Source organism: Acinonyx jubatus, chromosome C1 (assembly GCF_027475565.1).
Source record: "Acinonyx jubatus isolate Ajub_Pintada_27869175 chromosome C1, VMU_Ajub_asm_v1.0, whole genome shotgun sequence".
Classification (NCBI taxonomy): domain Eukaryota; kingdom Metazoa; phylum Chordata; class Mammalia; order Carnivora; family Felidae; genus Acinonyx; species Acinonyx jubatus.
The window spans coordinates 35,247,514-35,272,116 of record NC_069381.1 but is presented as its reverse complement, the minus strand read 5'-3'; the positions used below and the strand labels follow the sequence as shown (position 1 = coordinate 35,272,116).

The 24,603-nt window shown below is 37.3% G+C and overlaps 1 protein-coding gene across 1 annotated transcript in view; it reads left to right on the top strand.

Annotated features, from left to right (window-relative positions):
• Positions 1-1,992: 1,992 nt before the first annotated feature.
• Positions 1,993-24,603, top strand: part of ZSWIM5 (zinc finger SWIM-type containing 5) — a 240,203-nt gene continuing 217,592 nt past the window's right edge. Inside the window, exon 1 of the mRNA XM_027059344.2 lies at positions 1,993-2,711. Within this exon, the coding sequence (XP_026915145.1) occupies positions 2,117-2,711 (595 nt within the window). The 5' untranslated portion in view covers positions 1,993-2,116. The remainder of the gene's footprint in view (positions 2,712-24,603) is intronic.

Sequence of the window (24,603 nt, the reverse complement as noted above, 5' to 3'; positions counted from 1 at the left end):
TTTTGTGTAATTTTCTATACTGCTTAATGTCCTCAAAATAAAGAAAAAGCACCTTGTTAAATCAAAGTCATAACAATCAAACTTAACTTCTTTTTTTTTTTTTTAAAGTAGGCTCCATGCCTACCATGGAGCCCAATGCAAGGCTCGAACTCACAACCCTGAAATCAAGACCTGAGTTGAGATCAAGAGTTGGATGCTCAACCAACTGGACCCCCCAGAACCCCCCCAACTCAACTTTTAACAAATATGTTTAAGTAAATTTCTTCCTATGTCCCAACTTCTGTTAACAGTATTTACCAGCAGGTGATTAAATCAGAGTAACATACTCATTGACTCAAACAGCAAGCATTTTTTGAGATCTTCCATGTATAAGGGATAGATCCTTTCTTATATAGAAATGGTTTCTGCCCTTACATATCTCCTACATATAGTCTAGTCAGGAGGAAGGGCATTAAAGGAATACTCACCCCTCACAATAAACTGGAAGTTTCGGGAAGGAAAAGAATGAGTGCCATAGAAGTCTATAATTGTGGTTCCAGATTTAAGGAGGAGTAGAGATTTTGCTATTTTGCAACAATTCATTTAGATATTTGCAGATATAAGTCCATTTACAGGTATAAACAGATATTGAGCACTAACTACACTGAATAAGCGCTCGATTTGAAATATCTGTAATTCTTACAACAGTTACACGGACACTATTACTAGTTCCCTTTTACGCATCATTTAAGGGAGTCATGACTACATCACACCAGTAGTGATTCATATCCAATTCTGACTCTATAGCCTGTGCTTTTTAATTCTCAGATTATAGCAAAACCAAACGACTTTGGCTCCAGTCTGTCCCCAGTCATTTACTCTCTTCTTATTCTTATACTCTAGAACTCATTCATTTTAAAGGGAGACTGCAATGAAAGGAGCTCTTAATATAGTTCTTGGAACGTTTTAAAGTTGTAGAGGTTAGTCCGTCAGCAAAAAAGAAATAATGAGTGTTCTCGACTGAGCAACAGACTGCTGCTTACAACTCAATGCTGTTTATGGAGGAGATAGTGGTGAAGTTGCCATTCTTAAGCACCCACTATATGCCAAGCAGAGGATAAATTATAGTGAAGAAAACAGAAATGATCCTGGCTGTCACGGAGTTTACATTCATTTGGGCAGTCATACATTACACAAATATATAAAAATATGTGTACAATTTGTCATAAGTAATACGAAGGTGTAAAAAACTGAGCCAAGTGAGGAACACATGGAAGACCTAATTTAGACTGGAGGCAGGGGATCAGAGAATTCTACCAAAACCACACAAAAAATTGTTTTGTTTCCTAGGATGCAAGGCGCTAAACCCGCCAAAACGTAGGAGGGTGCAGCTGCCGAGGCGGTGAGATCTTGGCGCCCCATGTCCAGTCAGGGACTGGTGCGACTTTGCGCGGCTCTGGAGGGGACCGCCGACTTTATTCCACATTATTGTGGCGTCAGGAAAGTTTACATCGCTCCAACTTACCGAATTTTTCGTCTTCCTACCACCTTTCTGCCGGCTCCTCCGCTCGGCCGTGACAGTCTCCTGTCTCATCAATCCATCACAGCAGCCCAATTTTGAACTTTCCCTCTGCCTGTGCCCCGCAAGCCTAGAGCTTCACGGAGGCGACTCGCGGCCTCGCCACTTCACCTTGCCATACAGTCCACCCCTCTCTGGCCAGGCGGCAGGTGAGCTAGAGGCGCGCGGGCCGGCAACCGTGCCCGGAGCTTCTCGCCCCTAGGTGGCTGTCTGCCCCGCGCTAGCGCTCGGCGCGCGTTCTGGGAAGTCTGCGTCTGGAGCGCGCCGCCGGCCCGCGCTCGCTCACGCCCCTTCTCGCGCTCGCGGCGGCCCGGACAGCGCGCGCCGCCTCACGCTCGTCCTCAGGGCGCCCTCGCCGGCCTTGCGGCGCGCGCACCGGGCCGGCCCAGGCTCCCCACTCGGGCCGGCCGGCTCGCGGGTTTGCTTGCCCCGCCCCCCACCCCGGCGCCGCAGTTGGGCGCTTGCGCGGGGCGCGTGGCCGTGGCCAGGGTCTCAGCCGCAGTCGGTGCCGCCGCTGCTGGTGCCGCCGCTGCCGCCTCAGTCAGTCAGTTCCCAGCAATGGCGGAAGGAGGTGAGCGAGAGGAGCTGCTCTCGCCGTCGCCTGTCTCTCCGGCTAAGCGCCTGTGCTCGTGGCCGAGCCCGCAGGCTCACCACTCTCGCGGTTCGCCTGGGGCGGCCAGCGGCGGGGTTGGGGGCGTCGGCGGCAGCTGCCTGGCCCCCGGGGCCCGCCCCCATCTGCAGCCCGAGTCCTTGCTGGACTGCGCCGCCAAGACAGTGGCAGAAAAGTGGGCGTACGAGAGGGTGGAGGAGCGCTTCGAGCGGATCCCGGAGCCAGTGCAGCGCCGCATCGTCTACTGGTCTTTCCCGCGGAATGAGCGGGAGATCTGCATGTACTCCAGTTTCCAGTACCGGGGCGGCCCCGGCGCCGCAGCCGCTGGCGGCGCCGCGGGGGCTTTGCCGGCCGAGGAGGGGCCGCCGCCGCCCCCCGGGGCCGCAGCTCCGACCAGCTCCGCCCCTGGGGCAGCCGTGGCGGGGGCGTCCCCTGGGCTGGGCACAGCGGCGGGAGCGGCGGGCAGCGGCGGCGAGGCGCTGCCGTTCCGCCGGGGCATTCGTCTGCTGGACAGCGGCTCGGTGGAGAACGTGCTGCAAGTCGGTAGGTGCTAGCCCGGCTCCTCTCTGGTGCCTGGCCTTCTTTTCCGCAGGTGCCTTCTCTCTGCACGAGCCTGGGGCCGAGATTCCGCCTCTCTGCCCAACTCCTGTCCCTCTGCCGAAGGACACACTAGTCACATAAAAAACTTTTCTCAACATTTCTTTCAGGTCCACTGCTGCTCTTTCCCCCACTCGCCCTCTACCCCATTTCTTTTTGTTTGAAGAGCAAATAGATCTCTTTTTTACTCTTAATTCTACACCCCACACCAAAGGCAAAAGGATGGGGAGGAATGCCTTTTCGGATGCAATAATTTCAGAAACGCGTTTTTCTAATTTAAGTTTAGAGAGAAGAGAATTCTTAGTGAATCTGGAGTAAGCAGTCTTACAGGGACTGTTTGAGGGGCAGGCTGTCAAAGGCAATCTGTATTCTTAGCAGATTGAAGCTGGTCATAATTAACTTTAAAATTGGAAAAACATCAACAAAATACTGTGCATTTCAAACAGTTAAAATTATCAGCTTTAATATTTTTTTCCCCCTGGACCAGTGGTACTTTGGAATCTAGGCTGCGGACTTAACAATAACCGAAGATGGAAATGTGACAGCTCTCTTCTCCACACCCCCACCCAAGGAAAAAAAAAAAAAAGCCACACAATCTGGAGTGGGGGTGGGGTCTGTCTTCCTTGTCAGACTAGGGTAAATCAAAAGCTAGTCACGTTGGGTTTTTCAAATGCTTCTCATTTAACAAGTCTTCGTATTTGATTTCGTTTTATCTTTTTGTTTGTGGGAAAGTGAAAAATGCTTTCCTTTCGTTTACTCCTCTGGATCTTCTAGTCAATTTGTTAATTTTACTAAATATACAAATACAGTAGCAGACCTGATTTGTAGAATGGTTAGGGAGAAAGGGGTAAAATGACATTGTTTAACATTGAATTGCTGTGTGGAAAATTAAAAAAAAAAACAGCGTTTTTTTTCTAATTCGAATTATTGTAGCATTCTGAAAGTGTACATTATGCATTTTATTGTACAGTATATGCTCATATTTATTGAAAAAAATACTGATTTTTGAAAGGAGTTGGAGAAAGGTTGTTTTTAGAATTAAATAAGCACAGGAGAACACACACATACCCCAAACATCTAGCTCTCTTTTCCCCAGGTAAAACAAATACATTTGAATTTTTTTTTCTTTTGGAGAGTGGTGCATTGTGTTTCATATAAAGTAATCTACTTCTGGTTATTGAGAATCATTGAATCCTGTGTTTCGTTTTAAAACAACAGTGTACTACAGTTTGTTTTGCAAATGTGAAATGTTAATTTATCTAAATTTGTGTCAGAATACAGTGACAGTGGACTGAGAAAGTTTATTTGGAAAAGGCTAGCTAGTCCTTTGTGCATTTGTATTTTTGAAAGTATGAGTTGAATAATCAGACATGTAAAGTGTATAGCTTTATTTAGTACTGTTATATTGAAAACATGAAAGTGAATATATTTATTAGTCTGTAAACTTTATTTGTATGAGTTTAGATCAGTTAACTTTTAAGATTCTTGTTTAAAATATTTTAAATTGAAAAATATCAATTTAAGTGGTCATTTTATAGTAAGAGATGGATTTGAAAGAATTTTCAAACTTGAGGGGCAAATGAGAGAGAGGAAGAGTTTTAAAGAGCTATGTATTTTGTAAGTGGCTATAATGTATTCCAAATGAAATCAATTTTGTGGGTGATCCAGCTCTTGTTTAAATCAGATATTTTTGTTTCATAATATGATAGTTGGCATGCTTATTGGAGGGATGAGTAAGATAGTTTTGGGGTCTGGAGAGAAGACACATAAGCATATTTTCTGATTCTCTGTGGATTTCATAGATGAAGGTAGGAGAATGAATTAATTACTTTTAGGTAATGCTATTTGAGAACCATGAACTGGGTAATCTTTATTTTTCTTACCTTAATTTATGCTAATGAGTGTGAAAGAGAAGGATATTCCATTCTGTAACATTTTGAGTGTTGTATCTTGTCATGAATCACCTTTTAATATGTAAAATTAAGACTCATCCCTCATCTTTTAAATTTAAAATGTGAGTATGTGACTTAATCTAGGTGATAGGTTTTCTAAAAGTATTGCCAAGAGATGAATGAGAAAGTGATTTCTATATAGTAATCATATTTTTCAGTTTATAACTTCATTTCAAGTTCAATTTAATTACTCGGTGGTGCTAATTTAAACATTCTACGTATTTCCTTGTTGTTTGTCAGCCATAGTTATGACCTCAGAATTGGCACGTTACTAAAGGCTGATGCTTTAAAAGGAAGGAAGGTAGGGTATTTTTATAAGAATATTCTTTTAAGGAAAAGATTCATAAGGGGATTTAAGTGGAGAAAACAAAATACCTTAAAATAAAAATAAATAAAATTTAAAAATGAACAGCACAACACAAAACAAAAATTTTGAAAGAAAATGGACAGTAACAAAAAGACTTGTGCAAAGAGTAGGCATATTACATTCTGTAACTTCTGATTAGTTTCCACATGGAATCTGGTTATGGGAAGTCATGGACTCATTGAAAAGCAATTTTTCTGTAGAAAGCTTTATATTTTGAATCAGAACTTAAACTTTCCCAGCTTGATGTAAACAAATGGGAGAACTATAGGTTGTTATGCTCAAAGGATACATTTCTTCTGCATAACAGTACTGAATCAAAAGTATTGTTCCTTTTAAAGAGGGAAAATTGTAAATCAGTCTTTTCATGGACATCTGTAAATTAAAGCCGTGTGAATAGACTTACAGTCTGATCTCTCAGTATTATGAAGGTAATAGAGTTCAGATGTTTTAAACATTTGCATTTTTAACCTGTTTAAGAAGCGCATGGAAATTAGCAGTAGTATAAACTTTGGGAAAATACTTAATTCAGGAGTTTGCAGATGGTATAAGAACGGGATGACTATAATTTACTAAGAGTTTTAAGATGTTGACCCATTTTTTGCAATTCATCATATTTTAAATTAATTTCTCTGTATTTGATAAGACTTAATAGGTTTACCAAATCATACTAAGTTTTTTTCTCAGGGAAATACAAATTGGTTGAGAAAAAAGGGGTCTTTGGGTGGTCTGACAATGCTCTATCACTGAACCTAGGTTGTAGTCATTGGATATTCACCTTATACTAATTCCTTTTGCTGTTTTAAAGCATTAACAGTTTTTCTTTCTTAAATGCAGAAATATTTGTTTGGATATTTAGATTTTAAAAAATTGGGTAAAGGGCATGCAAGGTCCTTCTGTGCTGGTGTATCTTAATTATATAAATTCTTATATGTTATTACATATTTTATATATTATATATTTATACAGAAATTTTCATAGATTAGGACAGTTGACTTTAACAAAACCCCATATTTTTAGCCCATACATTTTCTAGTAAGTATAATTTGCCCTTGGATAGTCTTCAAGACTAGAGTCACGATGCTATGTACTACCTTATGTGCAAGAAGTATAATTACAAAAACAATAATAATTAAAAATTCCATTTCAGGAAGTTTTTCAAAGCTTAAATATCAAGTAATAGGTTTATAATTATGAGTACTTGTACATTATGAATAACCTATGAAATTTTTCTATAGTACAACTTTTGTGAAATGCATTTGTAACAAGTATTACAGTTGTTGATTTTTATAATTTGCTTGATCTGTATTATTTGGGGGAACAGAAGATATCCTCACCTAAAAAGCTTTATAGCATTGTGTGTGAGTTAGAGTAGCTATAAAATCATAATAAAACTTCATGTGGGGAAAAATGACTTAATTTGTATTTAAGCTGTTCCAGCACAGAATGCAGCTGCCTGCCTTTATGGGATAAGTGGTAAATTTTTTAAGAGTAGAAACTTACCAAGCTTTAAAATCACATCACTTTTTTTTTTTAAGCATTGAGTTCTCTCCTTCCCTAACACATCACACAAACGTCTTAATATTTAATAAATGTTTTTTGAATAGTGAAGGTTAAGAATGGACTTCTCAGTGTTATAAAATTTAAAAAAAAAAGAGTGAAGCCTGAATTTTTAGTATTTGTGTGGTATTAGAAGATGTGGGGAAACTTTATACTATACTTGTGCATATTAAACTGATAGCATTAAGTGGTACAAATATTACATGTGTGTATCTCCTGTGTTGACCATCTGTTTTGTGTGAAGAATGGTAACTTATCAATTTCTTTAAAAAATTTTTTTTAAACGTTTATTCATTTTTGAGAGACAGAGTATGAGCAGGGAAGGGGCAGGGAGAGAGGGAGACACAGAATCCAAAGCAGGCTCCAGGCTCCGAGCTGTCAGCACAGAGCCCCATGCGGGGCTCGAACTCACGAACTGTGAGATCACAACCTGAGCCCAAGTCGGACGCTCAGCTGACTGAGCCACCCAGGCACCCCATTTTCTTCAAATGAAAGCTTTAGAGGAATTCTTATTAAAGGTGATTTTTCTCAAAGAGATCTTTAGATTAGAAAGATAATGAATAAACTAAAGATAGTGGAATTTACTTTAGAGATTATCTCTATTTCAGGAATTAAAGCAAAATATTATTGAAATGTGAGTACAAAGTCTAAATTTTGAAGTGAAAGGGCTAGAAATTTATTTATGCATATGTGAAACAATTTCATTTCTCTTGTTTAAACATTGGCAATTAAAAATCAAGATATTAACTGTCAGTATTCTATTGATGATGGTTATGTGAATATATGTAAGGGCGTTGAAATATATAGAACTATACCCAAAAAGCCAATCTTACTGTATTGTACCTTAGAAAATAATTTTTAAAAATCAAGGCATTAATATATCAGTAAATTAAAGTGTAAGAGAGATACTGAAAATACTATATTAGTTTCTTATGGCTGCTGTAACAAAGAACCACAAACTGGGTGGCTTAAAACAACACAAATTTTACTGTCTCACAATTCTAGGGGCCAGAGGTCTGAAATCAGGATATATTAAGGGCCATGCTCTGTCTGAAACCTATGGGGGATTCCTTTCTTAGCTTCTTCTTAGCTTCTGGGGGTTTGCTGGCATTCCTTGGCATGTAACTCTAATCTCTGCCTTTGTCATCACATGGCAGTCTTCCTGTGTTTCTCTGTCTTCACATGGCCATTTTATAGGGATAGCAGTCATATTGGATTAGGGGCCCACCCTACTCCAGTATGACCTCATTTTAACTAATTATATGTGCAATGACCCTATTTCCAACTAAGGTCACATTCTGAGGAACTGGGGTTTAGGAACTTCAACATACCATTTTTGGAGGGACATAATTCAACTTGTAACAGCTTCTCATACTTATTTCTTATTGCATAACAGAGTTTCATGTGAATTTTAAACTTTTTTTACATTGGATATGTCTTAAATTAGAAATCACCACATTCATTTTATTAGATAAGCATTATTTCAGTTTAATTGATTCAATTTGCATGATTGATTATTTAGTATTTTTAGTATATGTGGAACTTTTTCCTGACAAATAGGCGGTTATTTAAAGGTTAAACCTGTCATTCTTTATAAAAAAGATGACTGTGAAATATAGTACTCAGGGTATACATGCATGGGTGAACAGATTACTGTGGTATTTTTTTTCCATGCATATCGTTTATAACTTGTTTTTGGAAATAGGTAGCCCTGACAGCATATGCATATTGTCTTAATCAGTTTCTAAACCCCAAGTTAATACAGTTTAGGATTAGTGTTTAATATTGGAAATAAACTGCAGTCCACTCCAGATCACTTTTATGTGAATTTTCTACCTTGTAGTTTATTTACAGCTTATTTCTTTCCTGATAAAGGCAGCATGTTTCTTGGCCACTTTTAGCTTATCATCGAACTAGTATGTCAGGGAAATCATACTCACTTTAATATTAGTTTTAGCATTATATTGCCATATGCTTAATTACTCTAATACTTTTTATAATCGTGTATAGCCAACTGATTAGTTTCTGGTTTTCGGTATTGAAAAAAATTGCCCCCTTAGAAGGTATAATGATATGCTATAAGTTGGTATTCAATAAGTGTTTATTGAATAAATGAGTAGGGGCATCTGGGTGGCTCAGTTGGTTGAGCATCTGACCTCAGCTCAGGTCGTGTCTTACGGTTGGAGAGTTTGAGCCCTGCATTGGGCTTGCCGCTGTCAGTGGGGAGCCCCCTTCAGATCCTCTGTCCCCATCTCTCTCTGCCCCTTCCCTGTTCACACTCTCTGTTTTTCTCAAAAATAAATAAACATTTAAAAAATAAATGAGCAAGTAGTTATATAACCTTCTTATATTTATGTAGTATGGGCATAGTCCTTCATTGATTTATTCATATGTAATGGGAGCCTAGGAGATATACTGGAATTTCTGGATGTTTCTGATTTTTTAAAACATTACATACATTACCCTTGAGCGGTGCCTGGGTGGCTTAGCTCATTGGGTGCCCGACTTCAGCTCAGGTCATCATCTTGTGACTCTTGAGTTTGAGCCCTGCGTCGGTCTCTGTGCTGACAGCTCAGAGCCTGGAGCCTGCTGCAGATTCTGTGTCCCTCTCTTGCTCTGCCCCTCGCCCGCTAATGCGCGCGCCTTGAAACTTATTATTAACTAGTTCTTGATTCATTCATTGAATATTTAGTCACTTGTTTTGTGTAAGGCTCAATAAATAATTGTTTACCTGTTTTTAATGGACATCATTGGAAAATATTTTGTATTTTCCCACCTTAGAATACAAACTCAAGTTGGACACTAAAGCCTAAGCTTCTAAGGTTGCCATCTTTATATAGGTGGGTGGTTTCTGAGTGGGTACTTGACTCTAAGAGGTTCTCTGAAACCTATTTTTGAAAAGTTTTATGTGTACATGTTTTTTGGTCATTTGCTTTTTTCCTGTTATAATGGAGTGATGATGTATCAAGGCAGTATAACATTGTTACCTTCTTTAAAAATAAACTATTAAGGGACATCTAGGTGGCTCAGTTGGTTGAGTGTCTGACTTGAGCTCAGATCATGATGTTGTGGTTTCTGAGTTTGACCCCCACATCGAGCTTGCTGCTATGACCCTGTCATCGCACAGCCTGCTTCAGATCCTCTGTCCCCCTCTCTCTGCCCCTCCTCTGCTTGTGCTCTCTCAAAAATAAATAAACATTAAAAAAAAAATAAAAATAGACTATTGAATCAGAAGATGAAATATCTTTAACCCTAATGATTTTCTTGTCTTAAAAACAGTGGTTTGTATACTTATTATCATTTACTTCTTAGGGAAATGCAAATTAAAACCTAAGGAAATATGACTACACACACGCTAGTATGGCTAGAAATAAAAGACTGACAATACCAGGACTAGGAACGATATGGGGCAACTAAGAACTCTCTTACATTATTGGTAGGGATGCAAACTGATACAATCACTTTGAAAAACAGTTTCCTATAAAGTTAGTCATACACTTAAGATTCAGCAACCCCATTCCTAGATATTTACTTAGAGAAATGAAAACATCTGTTCATAAAAAGACTTATACTTGAATATTCAGAGCAGCTTTATTCAGGATAGCCCTAAAATGGAAACAAACCAAATATCTCTTAGATGGGTAAATAAATAAACTGTATATCCATACAATGGAATACTATTCAGCAATAAAAAAGAACAAACTACTGATAGCCTAGAAGCATGATGAATCTAAAAAGCATTATGCTAACTGAAAAGAGTACATAGAATACAGTTCTGTGTATATGAAATTTTAGGAAGCCCAAAGCTATAGTGATAGAAACTAGAAAAGTTGTTTGCTAGGATATAGGGTAGTAGAGTGTGAGGAAACCTCTTTGAGTGATGGAAATGTTCTATATCATGATCATGGAGTGGTTACATGACTTATTTATTTGTCAAAACTTACTGAATTTCATACACTTAAAGTTGGTAAATTTTATTGGATGTAAGTTGTACTTCAAAAAATCTGATTTTAAAGGAAAGACTAATGGGTTTCAACCTTGGTTTCACATTAGAATCACCTGAGGAGTTGTTTTGTTTTTTTTGACAGTGTCCATGCAGGACTCATCCTAAATTAATTAAATCAGAATCATTTGAGAATGAGGATTGAACTTCAGAATTTTAAAAAGCTCCTAGATAGTTTTACATACAGTTGAAAAACACTGCTGTAGAAAAAGGATTATTTTTTTCAGTGTTATCAATGTTTTAAAACTTTTTATTGGCAATCAAAACATTAATATTTATTACACAAATGCTACGGGCCATGCCCACTTTCTTTTCTACTGCAATCTGTTCTGTTTTACCTATCTTTAGGTTTATTAATGGATTTCAAGGAAAATCATTATTCTCTTGCCACTTAAAGATTGTGTGCCTGTGTTTTGGAAAGGTTTTATGCAAAAGTATATAAATTCTTTGTCACTGTCACCATCAAAAGACACTTCTATAAATGTAATGCCAGTGTATAATTTTCTTCATGTTTATTCACTTATTCATTCATGAAGCTTATATTTAACATTTTATAACGTTCTGTGCAAAATAGAACATGATTTCTGTATTTAAGGAGTACATAGTTTAGTGTAGAGTACACGTATAAAATAACATTTAATACGACGTTTTGTATAATAGAGGTAGTTACTATGGAGCCAAAGAGTAGGAAGTGATTAACTGAGGAAATGGGGGCAGTTAGATATATTGCTATATTTTGATATTCCAATTATAAGAAACAAATATTTTAATAAAGATTAAATTATCTAATATTATAATAAAGATTGAAAACATGATTTATTGCTTATGTTAGATAAATCCTTCATGAAATTTCTTCTTCTATGCCCTGTAATACTCTAGTCCATGGTGATTTAACGGAGTAACTTTGGCAGGCAGAAAGATGACAAAAATATTAACAGATATTAATCCTTTTTTCTCAGAATAAATTTTACAGATTTCTGTCTTTAGAATAGCTTTGTTATCTTCATATAATCCCTTTTCTTCCTTTTTCTTTTTTTTTTTAAATATTGCTTCTGGGGCACCTGGGTGACTTAGTTGGTTGAGTTGGTTTTGGCTTGGGTTGGAGTCTTATTGTCATGAGATTGAACCTGGTGTCAGGCTTTGTGCTGGGCGTGGAACCTGCTTGGGGTTCTCTCTCCCCCTCTCTCTGTCCTCTTCCTGCTTGCATGTGCATGCCTGTGCACATGCACTCTCTTTCTCTCAAAATGAATGAATGAATGAATAAAAAGTTTAAAAATATTGCTTCTTTTAGGTATGCATGTATGATAGAGCTAATCAGCAAAATGGATTTGGTCTATCCATTCATTATTGGTGGTCTGTAAGCAACAAGGAAGTATATTAGGTCTTTGAAAGCCTTGAAGATAATTGTATTGTTTCCCCTATTCATTTGTGGTTTTATTGAATGGAAGCCTATAGCATTAATACATTCGGGAAAAGCCAGCCTGTGTTTATTTTGCTTGAATATGTCAATACCTGATAAACTGACATGACTGGCAAGCATCACTTACATATGATGTTGTTAGTGATATAAAATTCTTCTTCACATTATGGTTCCCTATTGTGAAAAAATAATCTTGCTAATTTTTTCTTTCACTCAATATTGTATTATTGTACTCTTTGCTATTGTATATATTTGCATGTATCTACCATATATATTATTAAATATATTACCTAATGTGATATATGATATATATTATATGATAATATATATTATTACATATCTGCAGGAACTTTGTAGCAGGTAGCCTTAGAATTCTGTCTCCTCACTATGTCTGTTTTATCACCTGTAAATGGACAGAATGATGATACCAACCATTGTTTTGAGAGTAAATTAATTAATATGTAAAATATTTAGAATAGGGCCCAGCACTTATTAGGTGCTATATAAATATTTGCTATAATTAACATACTGCAATTAGTGAAAGTATTCTTTGTTTGTTACCTTACCTTCTTCAACCTTTTCCCCACCTCTGAAGCCTTTTTAATGTGACTTGTGCTTTCACTCACTATATTAAAATTGATCCCTTAAAGGTCACCAGTGAACTCATGATTGCCAAACACAGTTTTCTTTTAACAGTCTTCATCCTTCATAACCTTTGTATAGAATTTTCTGTAGTCTACTGCACTGTCCTCTTGAAATGCTTCTTCCTAGATTTTAGTTTTACTTTACCATTCTGACTTTCTTTCTGCCTTCCTTCTTTTTACTCTTACCCGACAAAAATAGGATGTACCTTTTTACCCCAAGCTTTCTAATTTAGCAATCTTATTTATTTCTATAGCTTCTGTTACTTTTTTATGAACACAAGATAGCATCATATAATGTAGTGGCTTAAATTTTGTTTAAAGCAACTCTACTCATTTTCAAATTAAATCTTAGATGGCATTTCAGTTTTTGCCATAGAAAAATTGAGCTATTTGGGGCATTGGGGAGGGGCCCACAACTGTGTCAGCTTGGCCAGCTGGTGCTTCTTTTTGCCTCTGTGGAGCACTTCCAAATAATAATCTTGGGATTTGAAGTCATGAGATCTGCCTTAGGGGTCTCATCTGTAAAAGTGTCAGGATTTTTGTGAGCTTTTAAATAAACTAATACGCGTGGAAGTACTGTATAAATGTCACTGTGCAAATAATATGACCATTAAATCTGTGTTGTTGTTTCTCCCTCTGGAATTCAAGATCAGCAGGTTTATTTGCCTGTTAGACATTTCTAAATGGATACCTTGCTAGCCACTGAAAGTCAAAATGTCTGATAAGGTATTAATGTCCAGAATATATTAAGAGCTTCTACAACTCAACAACAAAAAACAAACAACCTGATTATGATTTAAAAGTGGGCAAAAGAGTTGAATAAATATTTCTCCAAAGAAGATATGCAAATGGCCTATAAGCACATGAGAAGATGCTTAACATCATTCATCATTAGGGAAATATAAATTAAAACCACAAGAAGTATCACTTCATACCCATTAGTATGGCTCATATAAAAAAAATTAAAACCTAGAAAATAACAAGTGTTATTAAGAATATGGAGAGATTGGAATCTTTGTGCATCACTAGTAGGAGTATTAAAGTAGTGCAGCTGCTATGGGAAATGGTAAAATTTTCTAAAAAAATTAAACATAAAATTACTATATGATCCAGCAATTCTACTTCTGGGTATACACCAGAAGAATTGACCACAGGAACTCGAATAGATATTTGTACAGTCATATTTATAGCAGCATTCGTCTCAATAGCCAAAGGTGGAAGCAACCCAAGTGTCCATTGAAAGATTAGTGGATAAACAAAATGTGGTATATACATACAATGGAATATTATTCAGTCTTAAAAAAGGAAGAAAATCCTGATAACATTCTACACATAGATGAACCTCGAAGACATTATGCCACTCACAGCTGTATAATCTTGGATGACAAGTTGCTTCATTTCTCTGTGCTTCAGTTTCTTCATCTGTAAAATGGAGATACAATACTATCTCAGAACATTTATATCACAGTCAAATGTGATAATGTATTCAAAGTCAGCTTGGAATATTTTATACATTGTAGTGGTATTGTGAATCTTAGTTTTCTTTCTTTTCTCCTTCCCTGCCTCTTGATAGTTTGTACCTCTCTTCTTAAAAGTGCCATTTCCTTATCTACTTAGTTGAAATTAGACTTTCCTTCCATGTTAGTCCTATGCATTGATCAGCAGTTGTTTATTATCTATTATGTTCTAGGCTGTGGTCTAGCAGCTGAACACAAGGCAGTGAATAAAACAAAGTTCCTGCTTTCATGGAGCATACGTTTTAGTGAGGGGACAGACAACACTTTCCATTTTGTTTGTCTTTTTTTTTTTTTACATTTTTACATTTTTTTTACATTTATTTATTTTTGAGAGACAGAGAGAGAAGGAGACACAGAATCCGATGCAGGCCCCAGGCTCCAAGCTGACAGCACAGAGCCTGACACAGGGCTTGAACTCACAAACCGCGAGATCATGACCTGAGCTGAAGTCGGATGCCCAACCAACTGAGCCACCGAGGTCTTTGTGTTTTAATTGTTACAGGTATTATCTTCCCTTCCAGTCTGCAAGTGCTTACAGGACAAAGACTGTATCGTGCAATATATTCAACATCCAGTACAATACCTAGTAGGTTTCATAAATGATCTTTTAAGAGGTTTTTGTGGAAATGAATTATGGACATAATCTTGTTCATTTCTATGGCTTTCATAATAGTGATTTCCAGCATTGGCTGCTTTACACTTAAATCACTTGGGGAATTTTGGTAAAATACAGAGTCTGTGCTTCATCTTTGGAAATTCTAGTAAACTAAGATTGGAATGGGACTTAGGAATCTGTATTTTTGATAAGTTCTTCAGGTTTAAACATTTGGGAACCATTGTTCCAAAGCATTTAGTACAGTGATTTACATAAAATGTGCTTAGTAGTGTTAGTTGAATTGATTTATTGATTGATTTATATACAATAGTTTGTTCTGAACCAGATTTGGAACTTATGGGTCAAATAGAATTAAATGGATTCAGGAAAGAGTTACATGAAAAAGTCTTCAGACTCAGCAACACTACCATTTGCTGATGTTAGGAAAATCATTAGTATCCTTTGTTATTTTTAAATGCTAGTTCTTAAGTATTTACCCAAAATAATCCTCTACATTTTAATAGGTACATAAGTTTTTGAAAAATCATTGAAAAATCTAAAGGGATTTAAGCTAATTAAAACTGATAAATAATTTCTGTGAAGAGGAAGGGGAATGAGTGGTAACCAAAAGGAAATTTAGTTTAATCTGTATTCCTTGAATTATTTTATGATGAAAACCTATTTATGTGTTTCTTGTGTGATAATGTAATTAAAATAAGTAACAAATAATATAGTTTATTTTGCTGCATTTTTTTGTACAGCATTTTTTGCCTTTTTTGAGACTTTTTAATTTTTTAAAATTTATTTTGATAGAGAGTGTGTGTGTGTGTGCACGGGGGAGGGGCAGCGAGAAGGGGGAGAGAGAGAAACCCAAGCAGGCTCCTCACTGTCAGCGCAGAACCTGATGAGGGGCTCGAACTCACAAACCATGAGCTCATAGCTGAGCTGAAGTCAGATGCTTAAGTGGCTGAGCCACCCAGGCACCCCCATTTTTTGCCTTTTAAGTTAACATGAGTTAGAGAAATGTCTTCTTACCTTTATAAACTTGATTTAGGTCAGGAGTTCTTAATCTGGCATCTATAAATAGCTTTCAGGGATCCATGAACTGAAGTTATTTTCAGATTTTACAAATGGATATGGACATTTTCCAAAGAAGAAAGTTCATAACTTTCATTGGATTCTCAAAGGGATCCATGACTCAAATAAGTTCAGGAACCACTAATTTATGCAGAAGAATCTGCTTTATTTGATAAAAATTCTGCAGCTAATTCTTTTATTGCCTTTGACCCTTGATGTATATGAGTGACTGTGATTCTATAACCTTTTTCATCCTACCCATTTTCAGGTTATGAATAGTATAATTATTAAAGAAACACAGCTCTGCTATTTGCTACTTCTACTGGTTAAATATTTCAGTTTTGGCATCTCTGACATATTCATCTTGTTCTCCTACGTATCTAAATGCTGCTGTATAAGTTACTTTTTTGTTTGTTTCAGTAGAATGATGGCTTGACATTTTTGTGCCACAGACGGCTGAGGTTTAATGATTTGCACTAGCTGAAATAAAGTAATATTGTATGAGGTTACTGAACAGAGTAGGCCATAGCTACTTCTTTATTGAATTTTTCTGTGGAATTGGTTTTTTTAGATTATATTTCCTTCGGAAGTAAACTGAGATGGAGATTTACTTGCAGAAAGTTTATTGAGGAACGACATTTGTAATGGAGCAAGGGATGCAAGATTTGGAGGGCAGAGAGATTGAACTGATGGCGTTGCCTCAGAGACTTTAGTCAATCCTTTTGGGATATTTAAAAGTTATTTGGAATTAGATATGAGCTGACTTGAAGGGAGGGGGCATAATCTTGGGTGGGGCAGTTTCTGTGGTAGAGATGGAGGTGAAACTACATAGTTCCCCTTTCCAGCTGCAGGAAGTGCTTTCAGCAGATAGCTTCTAGCTGCCAACTGGTTTAGGTTTGCCTCAGCTACAGAGAACTGCTTTACCTGTGGTCTCAATCTTCTAGGGGCATCTTGCAAATGGCTGAGCAAGATTGGGTAAAGAAGTCCAGCTATTTTGGCCTAATGTGGAGCTCCTTGACAGGCAGTACTTGCTCCAGAGAGCCGTACCTGGTTGTCAGGCCTGCATTGCAGTTTGACTTCTTTTCAGTCTTCTGCTGCCTTTCCTTCAGAAGTATTGATTTCTGTTAAGTGTCTTGCATGTTAAACTCCATCTCAACGCCTGGTTTCAGAGAACTCAAGGGGTAGTTTATGGAGGAGGACTTAGCTGTGAGCAGCTAGCATCCTGGAGTTAGAAGAACTCTGCAGACAGAGGAATGGAATGAATGCCTTGGTCTTGAAGGGAGTATCTGGTCACTACATTCCTTGTAACTCTTAGATTTATTTCATAGAGTAAATTCACCCCATGTGGGAACAACTTCTCAACATTGTTTGGCTTCTTTTTCTGAGGACTTACGAGAATAAGATTAGTGGGTTAATTAATTATACCTTCTGCCACTACAGCTAGTCCCCAGATCACAACTGATACTTACTGTCTCCCTGTAATCTCCATTCTAGATTCTTGGCCAATATCTCTACTTGTCTAGATGGCTTACAAGATGGGGTGACTGTCATGACTGAGGGATCTGAGCCTAGTTACCATGACCTTTTTAGGTGTTGGCCACTGTACTTGTACATTTACTCTCAAAATTGGGTAGGGAAATTCCAATAGATGCCCCAGTGATAACCCAGACACTAAATGTCATCTATTCCTTTGTTACTTTTCTTTGTGTTGGTGACTCCATTTTATTTCATAAACACCATATATTGCTTAGGTAGCACATTATGTGACATTAAAATCAGGTCTGTTATATAGGTTTTAAAGATCAAATATAACATTAAATTTGTTGTATTAATGTTTCTTTGATATGTTATCAGGGTGTTAATTGCAGAGGTTTACAGATTGTCATCTCTTGTGTTGTCCGTTGCATGTATTATTGATATATCATCAGGATAATTAGCAACAGAAGAATTCATACAACCAAAATCTTATGTTTTTATTTCTAGTTTTTTAGCATAGTTTTATTGAGAACTTTATTTAGTAGTGAGTGGCTTTCTAGCACCTACTCCCCATTACCTATTCACTTAGGGATTAGAATTGAAAAACTGTGACGGAGTTAGAGTATAATTTACTGCAGTTATACAGCCATGTGGTAAATATACCATTTAGCAAACCATCGAGACAAGTTAGCATTGCTGGAAAGTTTTAGTAAGGAAGCTCTGAGCCTGTGGCTGCCCGATGAGGCCTTGAACACCAGGGTGTCAGTAGTGTCCCCGAAGGGACTCAGTATTTTGGAACTGGGGGCTCTCACATTAGGCCTTCTTTCTTTCTTTTTTTCTTCACACTTTCAGTAAGATAAAATTCACATACCACACGACTCACCCATTTAAGATGTAAAATTAAATTAAGTGGTTTTTAGTATATTTATAGATGTGGGCTGCCATCAACATAGTTAAGAACATTTTCATTTCAGAAGAAACCCTCTATCCTTTAATATCACTTTCCAATCCTCCAACCTCCTCTAGACCTAAGTAAACACTGCTTTCTGTTTCTATGCCTATTCTGGATATATCATATAAATGGAATCATATAAAATGTAGTCTTTTGTGGGGCACCTGGGTGGCTCAGTTGGTTGAGCGTCTGACTTCAGCTCAGGTCATGATCTCACAGTTTGTGACTTCAAGCCCCACAATGGGCTCGCTGCTATCGATGCAGAGCCCACTTTGGATCCTCTGTCCCCCTCTCTGCTTGCCCCTCCCCTGCTTGCGCTCTCTCTCTCAAATAAAAAAAAAGTGTAGTCTTTTGTGACTGGCTTCTTTCACTCAGCATAATGTTTTCAAGGTTCATCTGTGTTGTAGCATGGATCAGTATTTCATTCCTTTTTATGGCCAAATAATATTCCATTGTATGGATATACCACATTCTGTTTATCTGTTCACTAGTTGTTATACTTTTTTTATTTTTATTTTTTATTTATTATTTATTTATTATGATTTATTTTTATTTTTATTTTTTGTTATACTTTTTTAAAAAAAGATTTTAAGTGATCTCTACGCCCATTGTGGGGCTAGACCTTACACCCCCGAGATCAAGAGTTGCATGCTTTACAGACTGAGTCAGCCTCTAGTTGTTAAACTTTTGAGTTTCCCATTTTGTTACGCATAATGGTGCCATGAACATTCACGTATAAGCTTTTGTGTGGACATATGTTTTAATTTCTTTTGGGAGCAGAATTATTGGGTCATAGAGTAACTGTATGTTTAACTTTTTGAGGAACTGCCAAGCTATTTTCTGGAGTGGTATGCCATTTTACAATCCCAGTGGCAATGTATGAGGGTACCAGTTTCTCTACATCCTTGCCAACAGTTGCTATTGTCATAACTTTTTTGTTATTGCTATCCAAGTGGAGGAGAAGCAGTATTCTGTTATGCTTGGTTTTGATTTGCATTTCATTTCCCTGGCAACTAATGATGTTGAGCATTGTTTTATGTGCTTATTGATCATTTGTATATCTTGTTTGGGGAAATGACTATTCAGATTCTTTGCCCATTTTTAAATTGGATTATTGTCTTTTGTTGAGTTGTAAGAGTGTTATTTATTTTAGATACTGATCTCATCAGATATGCAAACATATTCTCCTCTTTTCAATTTGTTAATAATTTTTGAAGCACAAAAATTTTCAATTTTGATGAGATACAGTCCATCAATTTTTTCTTTTGTTTTTTTTTTAATTTTTAATGTTTATTTTTGAGAGAGAGAGAGAGAGAGCAAGTGCATGAGTGGGGGAGGGGCAGAGAGCAAGGGAGAAACAGAACCTGAAGCAGGCTCCAGGCTCTGAGCTGTCAGTACGGAGCCTGATATGGGACTTGAACTCACAAACTGCAAGATTATGACTGGAGCTGAAGTTGGACGCTTAACCTACTGAGCCACCCAGGTCCCCCTTTAATTTTTTTAAAGTTTATTTATTTTGAGAGAGAGAGAAAGTGTGAATGGGGGAGGGGCAGAGAGAGAGGCAGAGAGAGAGAATCCGAAGTAGGCTCTGCATTGTTAGTGCAGAGACTGATGTGGGGCTCAAACTCACAAACTGAGATCATGGCCTGAGCCACCCAGGTGCCCTTGTTGCTTGTTTTTTTTTTTTTTTTGATAGTGTGTCTAAGAAACCATTGCCTAACACAAGGTCATGAAGATTTGCTCCTCTGTTTTTTTCCTAAGAGTTTATAGTTTTAGTTCCATTTTGAGTTGATTTTTGTATGTGGTGTTAGAAAAGTCTCAAATTTCATTCTTTTGCATGTGGCTATCCAGTTGTCCCAGCATCATTTGTATAAATGACTATTCTTTCTCCATTGAATGATTTTTGGCACTGCTGTTGAAAATTAGTTGACCATAGATGGGTTTATTTCTGGACTGTCAATTCTTTCCCATTGATCTGTGTGTCTGCCCTTATGCCAGTACCACACTGTCTTGATTACTGTTGTTCCATAGTAAATTTTGAAATAGGGAAGTCTGAGTTTCCTACTTTGTTCTTTTTCTTTTTTCAGTTTTACTGAGATAATTGACCTAACATAGTGCAAATTTAAGGTGTACAATGTGATGATTTGGTATATGCGTATATTGCAGAACATTTACCACAGTAGGGTTAGTTAACACACTTTACCTCACACAATTAACATTTTGTTATTGTTGTTATGATGAGAACAACTGATTAAAGTGTACTCTCATAGCAACTTTCAAATATACAGTACAGTATTGTTAATTATAATCATCATGATGTACAGTAGATTCCTGGAACTTATTCATCTTATAACTGAAAGTTAGTTAGTAGCCTTTGACTAATTTCCCCATTTCTACCACCTGAGCCTTTGCAACCACCGTCCTATTCTCCGTTTCTATGAGTTTAATGTTTTTGTTTTTTTATTTTATTTAAATATTTTATTTTTAATCTCTACATCCAATGTAGGGCTTGACCCCACAATCCCAAGATCAAGAGCCAGGTGCTCTACTGACTAAGCCAGTCAGGTGCCCCTCTATTTCAGTGTTTTTAGGTTCCACATAAAAGTGAGAACATATGAGGGCACTTGGCTGGCTCAGTCAGAAGAGCACGTGACTTTTGATATTGGAGTTGTAAGTTTGAGCCCTACATTGGGTGTAGAGTTTACTTAAAAAATTAAACTTTTTTTAAAAATTTTTTTTTATGTTTATTTTTGAGAGACAGAAAGAGACAGAGCACATTCAGGGGAGGGGCAGAGAGAGAGGAAGACACAGAATCCCAAGCAGGCTTCAGTCTCTGCGCTGTCAGCACAGAGCCAGATGTGGAGCTCGAACTCACAAACCGTGAGATCATGACCTGAGGTGAAGTTGGACTTTTAACCAACTGAGCCACCCAGGAACCCCTAAAAAAATTAAACTTATTTTTTTTTTCCTTCCCCTCCTGATGATCTTCTGGTAAGTTTCTTAGGATCCACATAAGAGTGAAAACATATGGTAAAAAAAGAGGGAGGGAGCCAAACCATAAGAGACTCTTAAAAATTGAGAATAAACTGAGGCTTGATGGGGGGTGGGAGGGAGAGGAAAGTGGGTGATGGGCATTGAGGAGGGAACCTGTTGGGATGAGCACTGGTTGTTGTATGGAAACCAATTTGACAATAAATTTCATATTTAAAAAAATTAAACTTAAAAAAAAAGTGAGAGCATACAGTATTTGTCTTTTTCTGATTTATTTTACCTAAATAAATGCCCTCATGGCCCATCCATGTTGTCACAAATGGCAGGATTTCTTTTATTTATGACTGAATAATATTCTCTTCTATACACACATACACACACACACACACACGTACACACACACACGACATTTTCTTTCCATTCATCCCTTGATGGACACTTAGGTTGTTTGCATGTCTTGGCTATTGTAAAATACTTCAGTGAACATGGGAATGCATATATTTCTTTCAAATAGTGATTTCATTTCTTTGAGGCCCAGAAGTGGGATTGCTGGGTCATATGGTAGTTCATTTACTGATTTTTTTGAGGAAACTTCATACTGTTTTCATAGTGGTTATACCAGTTGACATTCCTATCAGTAGTGCACCAGAGTGTCCTTTTTTTCCACATCCTCGACAGCATGTGTTATCTCTCCTCCTCTTTTTTTTTTTTTTTATAATAGCCATTCTAACAGGTGTGAGATTATATCTCATTGTGGTTTTGATTTGCAATTCCCTGATGAAGTTGAGTACCTTTTCAAGTACTTGCTGGTCATTTGTATATCTTCATTGGAAAAATGCCTATTCACATCTTCTCCCCATTTTTTAAAGACCCGATTGTTTGTTTTTTTGCTATTCAGTTGTATGAGTTCCTTATATATTTTGGATATTAACCCCATATCTGATATATGGTTTGCATGTATTCTCTCACATTCTGTAGGTTGCCTTTTCACTTTGTTGATTTTCTTTTGCTGTGCAGGCCATTTTAGTTTCATGTAGTCCGACTTGTCTATTTTTGTTTTTGTTGTTTATGTTTTTGGTATCCAAAAAAAACCCATTGTCAAGACCTATGTAAAGAAGCTTCTCCCCTATATTTTCTTGTAGGAGTTTTACAGTTTTGGGTCTTATATATAATTTCTTTAATCCATTTTAAGTTAATTTTTGTGAGTGGTACCAGATAGGGATCCAGTCTTTCTTTTGCATGTGGGTATCCAGTTTTCCTGACACCATTATTTTTTTTTATTTTTTATTATTTTTTTAATATTTATTTTTGAGGGAGATAGCGTGAGCAGGGGAGGGGCAGAGAGAGAGGGAGACACAGAATCTCAAGCAGGCTCCAGGCTCTGAGCTGTCAGCACAGAGCCCAATATGGGGCTTGAACCCACGAACCGTGAGATCATGACCTGAGCCAAAGTCAGCCACTTAACCGACTGAGTCACCCAGGCGCCCCTTTCCAACACCATTATTGAAGAGACTATCCTTTCCCCACTGAATATTCTTGGTTCCCTTGTCAAATATTACTTGACCGTATTTGTGCAGGTTTATTTCTGACTTCTTGATTCAGTTCCATTGGTTTATTTTTATGCAGTACCATACTGTTTTATTATTGTTCTTCATTTTCAAAATTGTTTTGGCTGTTCTGGTTCCCTTGGGTTTTCATATGAATATTAGGATCAGCTTGTCAGTTTTTGCAAAAAAGCTAGCTGGGATTTTGATACGGATTGCACTGAATCTGTAGATCTATCTATCTATCTATATAAGTGGGTATTGCCATTTGTATTAGTTTTCTGTTGCTGCCTAAAAAAGACCACAAATTTAGTGGATTAAACAACACAAGTTTAATATTTTATAGTTCTGGAGGTCAGAAATCTGCAATTGGTCTTTCTGGACAAAAATCAAGTTGTTGGTCAAATGTCCATTAATAGATAAATGGATAAAGAAGATAGGGTAAATATATACAATGGAATATTACTCAGCCATAAAAAGTGTAATCTTGCCATTTGCAACAACGTGGATGGATCTAGAGGGTATTACATTAAATGAAGGAAGTCAGACAAAGAAAAATACCATATGACTTCACTTGTATGTGGAATGTAAACAACAAAATCAACCAACCAACCAACCAACCAAACAAACAAACAAACAAACCAAACAGATTCTTAAATACAGAGAACAAACCGGTGGTTGCCAGAGAGGAGGTGGGGGGAGGGGGAGATGGGAAAAATAGGTAAAGAGGATTAAGAGTTACAAACTTCCAGTTATAAAATAAATAAGTCTTGGAGATGAAAAGTATATCATGGGGTGGGGTGCACCTGGGTGGCTCAGTCAGTTGAGAGTCTGACTTCGGCTCAGGTAGTGATCTCATGGTTCGTGAGTTCAAGGCCCACATCGGGCTTGTTGCTATCAGCACAGAGCCTGCTTTGGATCCTCTGTCCCCCTCGCTCTCTGACCTGCCCCCACTCATGCTCTCTCTCTCAAAAATAAATAAAACATTAAAAAAGTATAGTATAGGGAATGTAGCCAATAATATTGCAATAATATTATACAGTGACAGATGGTGACTATACTTATTGTGGTGAACATTGAGTAATGTATAGAATTGTTGAATCAATATGTTGTACACCTGAAACTAATATAACATTGTATGTTGATTATACTTAAATTAAAAAAAAAATCAAGTTGTTAGCAGAGCTGTGTCTCATCTGGAGGCTCTAAGAGAAAGTCTCTTTTCATGCTTTTTTCTAGCTTCTAGAAGCCACCTACATTCCTTGGCTCATGGCTCTTTCCTCCGTTTTTATAGCATATCACTGCAACCTCAGCTTCCATTGTCACATTTGCTGTCTCTGACTTTAAGCCTTTTGCCTCCCTGTTACAAGGACACTGTGATTACATTGGCACTTTCAGATAATGGCACTTTCACATTTAAGGACCTTAACTTAATCACATCTGCAAAGTCCCTTTTGCCATGTTCTGGGGATTAGGATGTGGGCATATTTGAGTGGGGAGATTATTCTGTCCACCATTCCATTTTAACAATATCTGCTCTTCTGATTCATGAACATGGGATCTTTCCCCACTTATTTGGGTCCTCTTTAACTTTTTTCAAAAGTGTTTTGTAATTTTCCAAGTACAAATCCTGTACTTTCTTGGGTGAATTTATTCCTAAGTATATTATCCTTTTTTATGTTATCGTAAATGGAATTGTTTTCTTTTTCTTTTTTTTAAAGTTTATTCATTTATTTTGAGAGA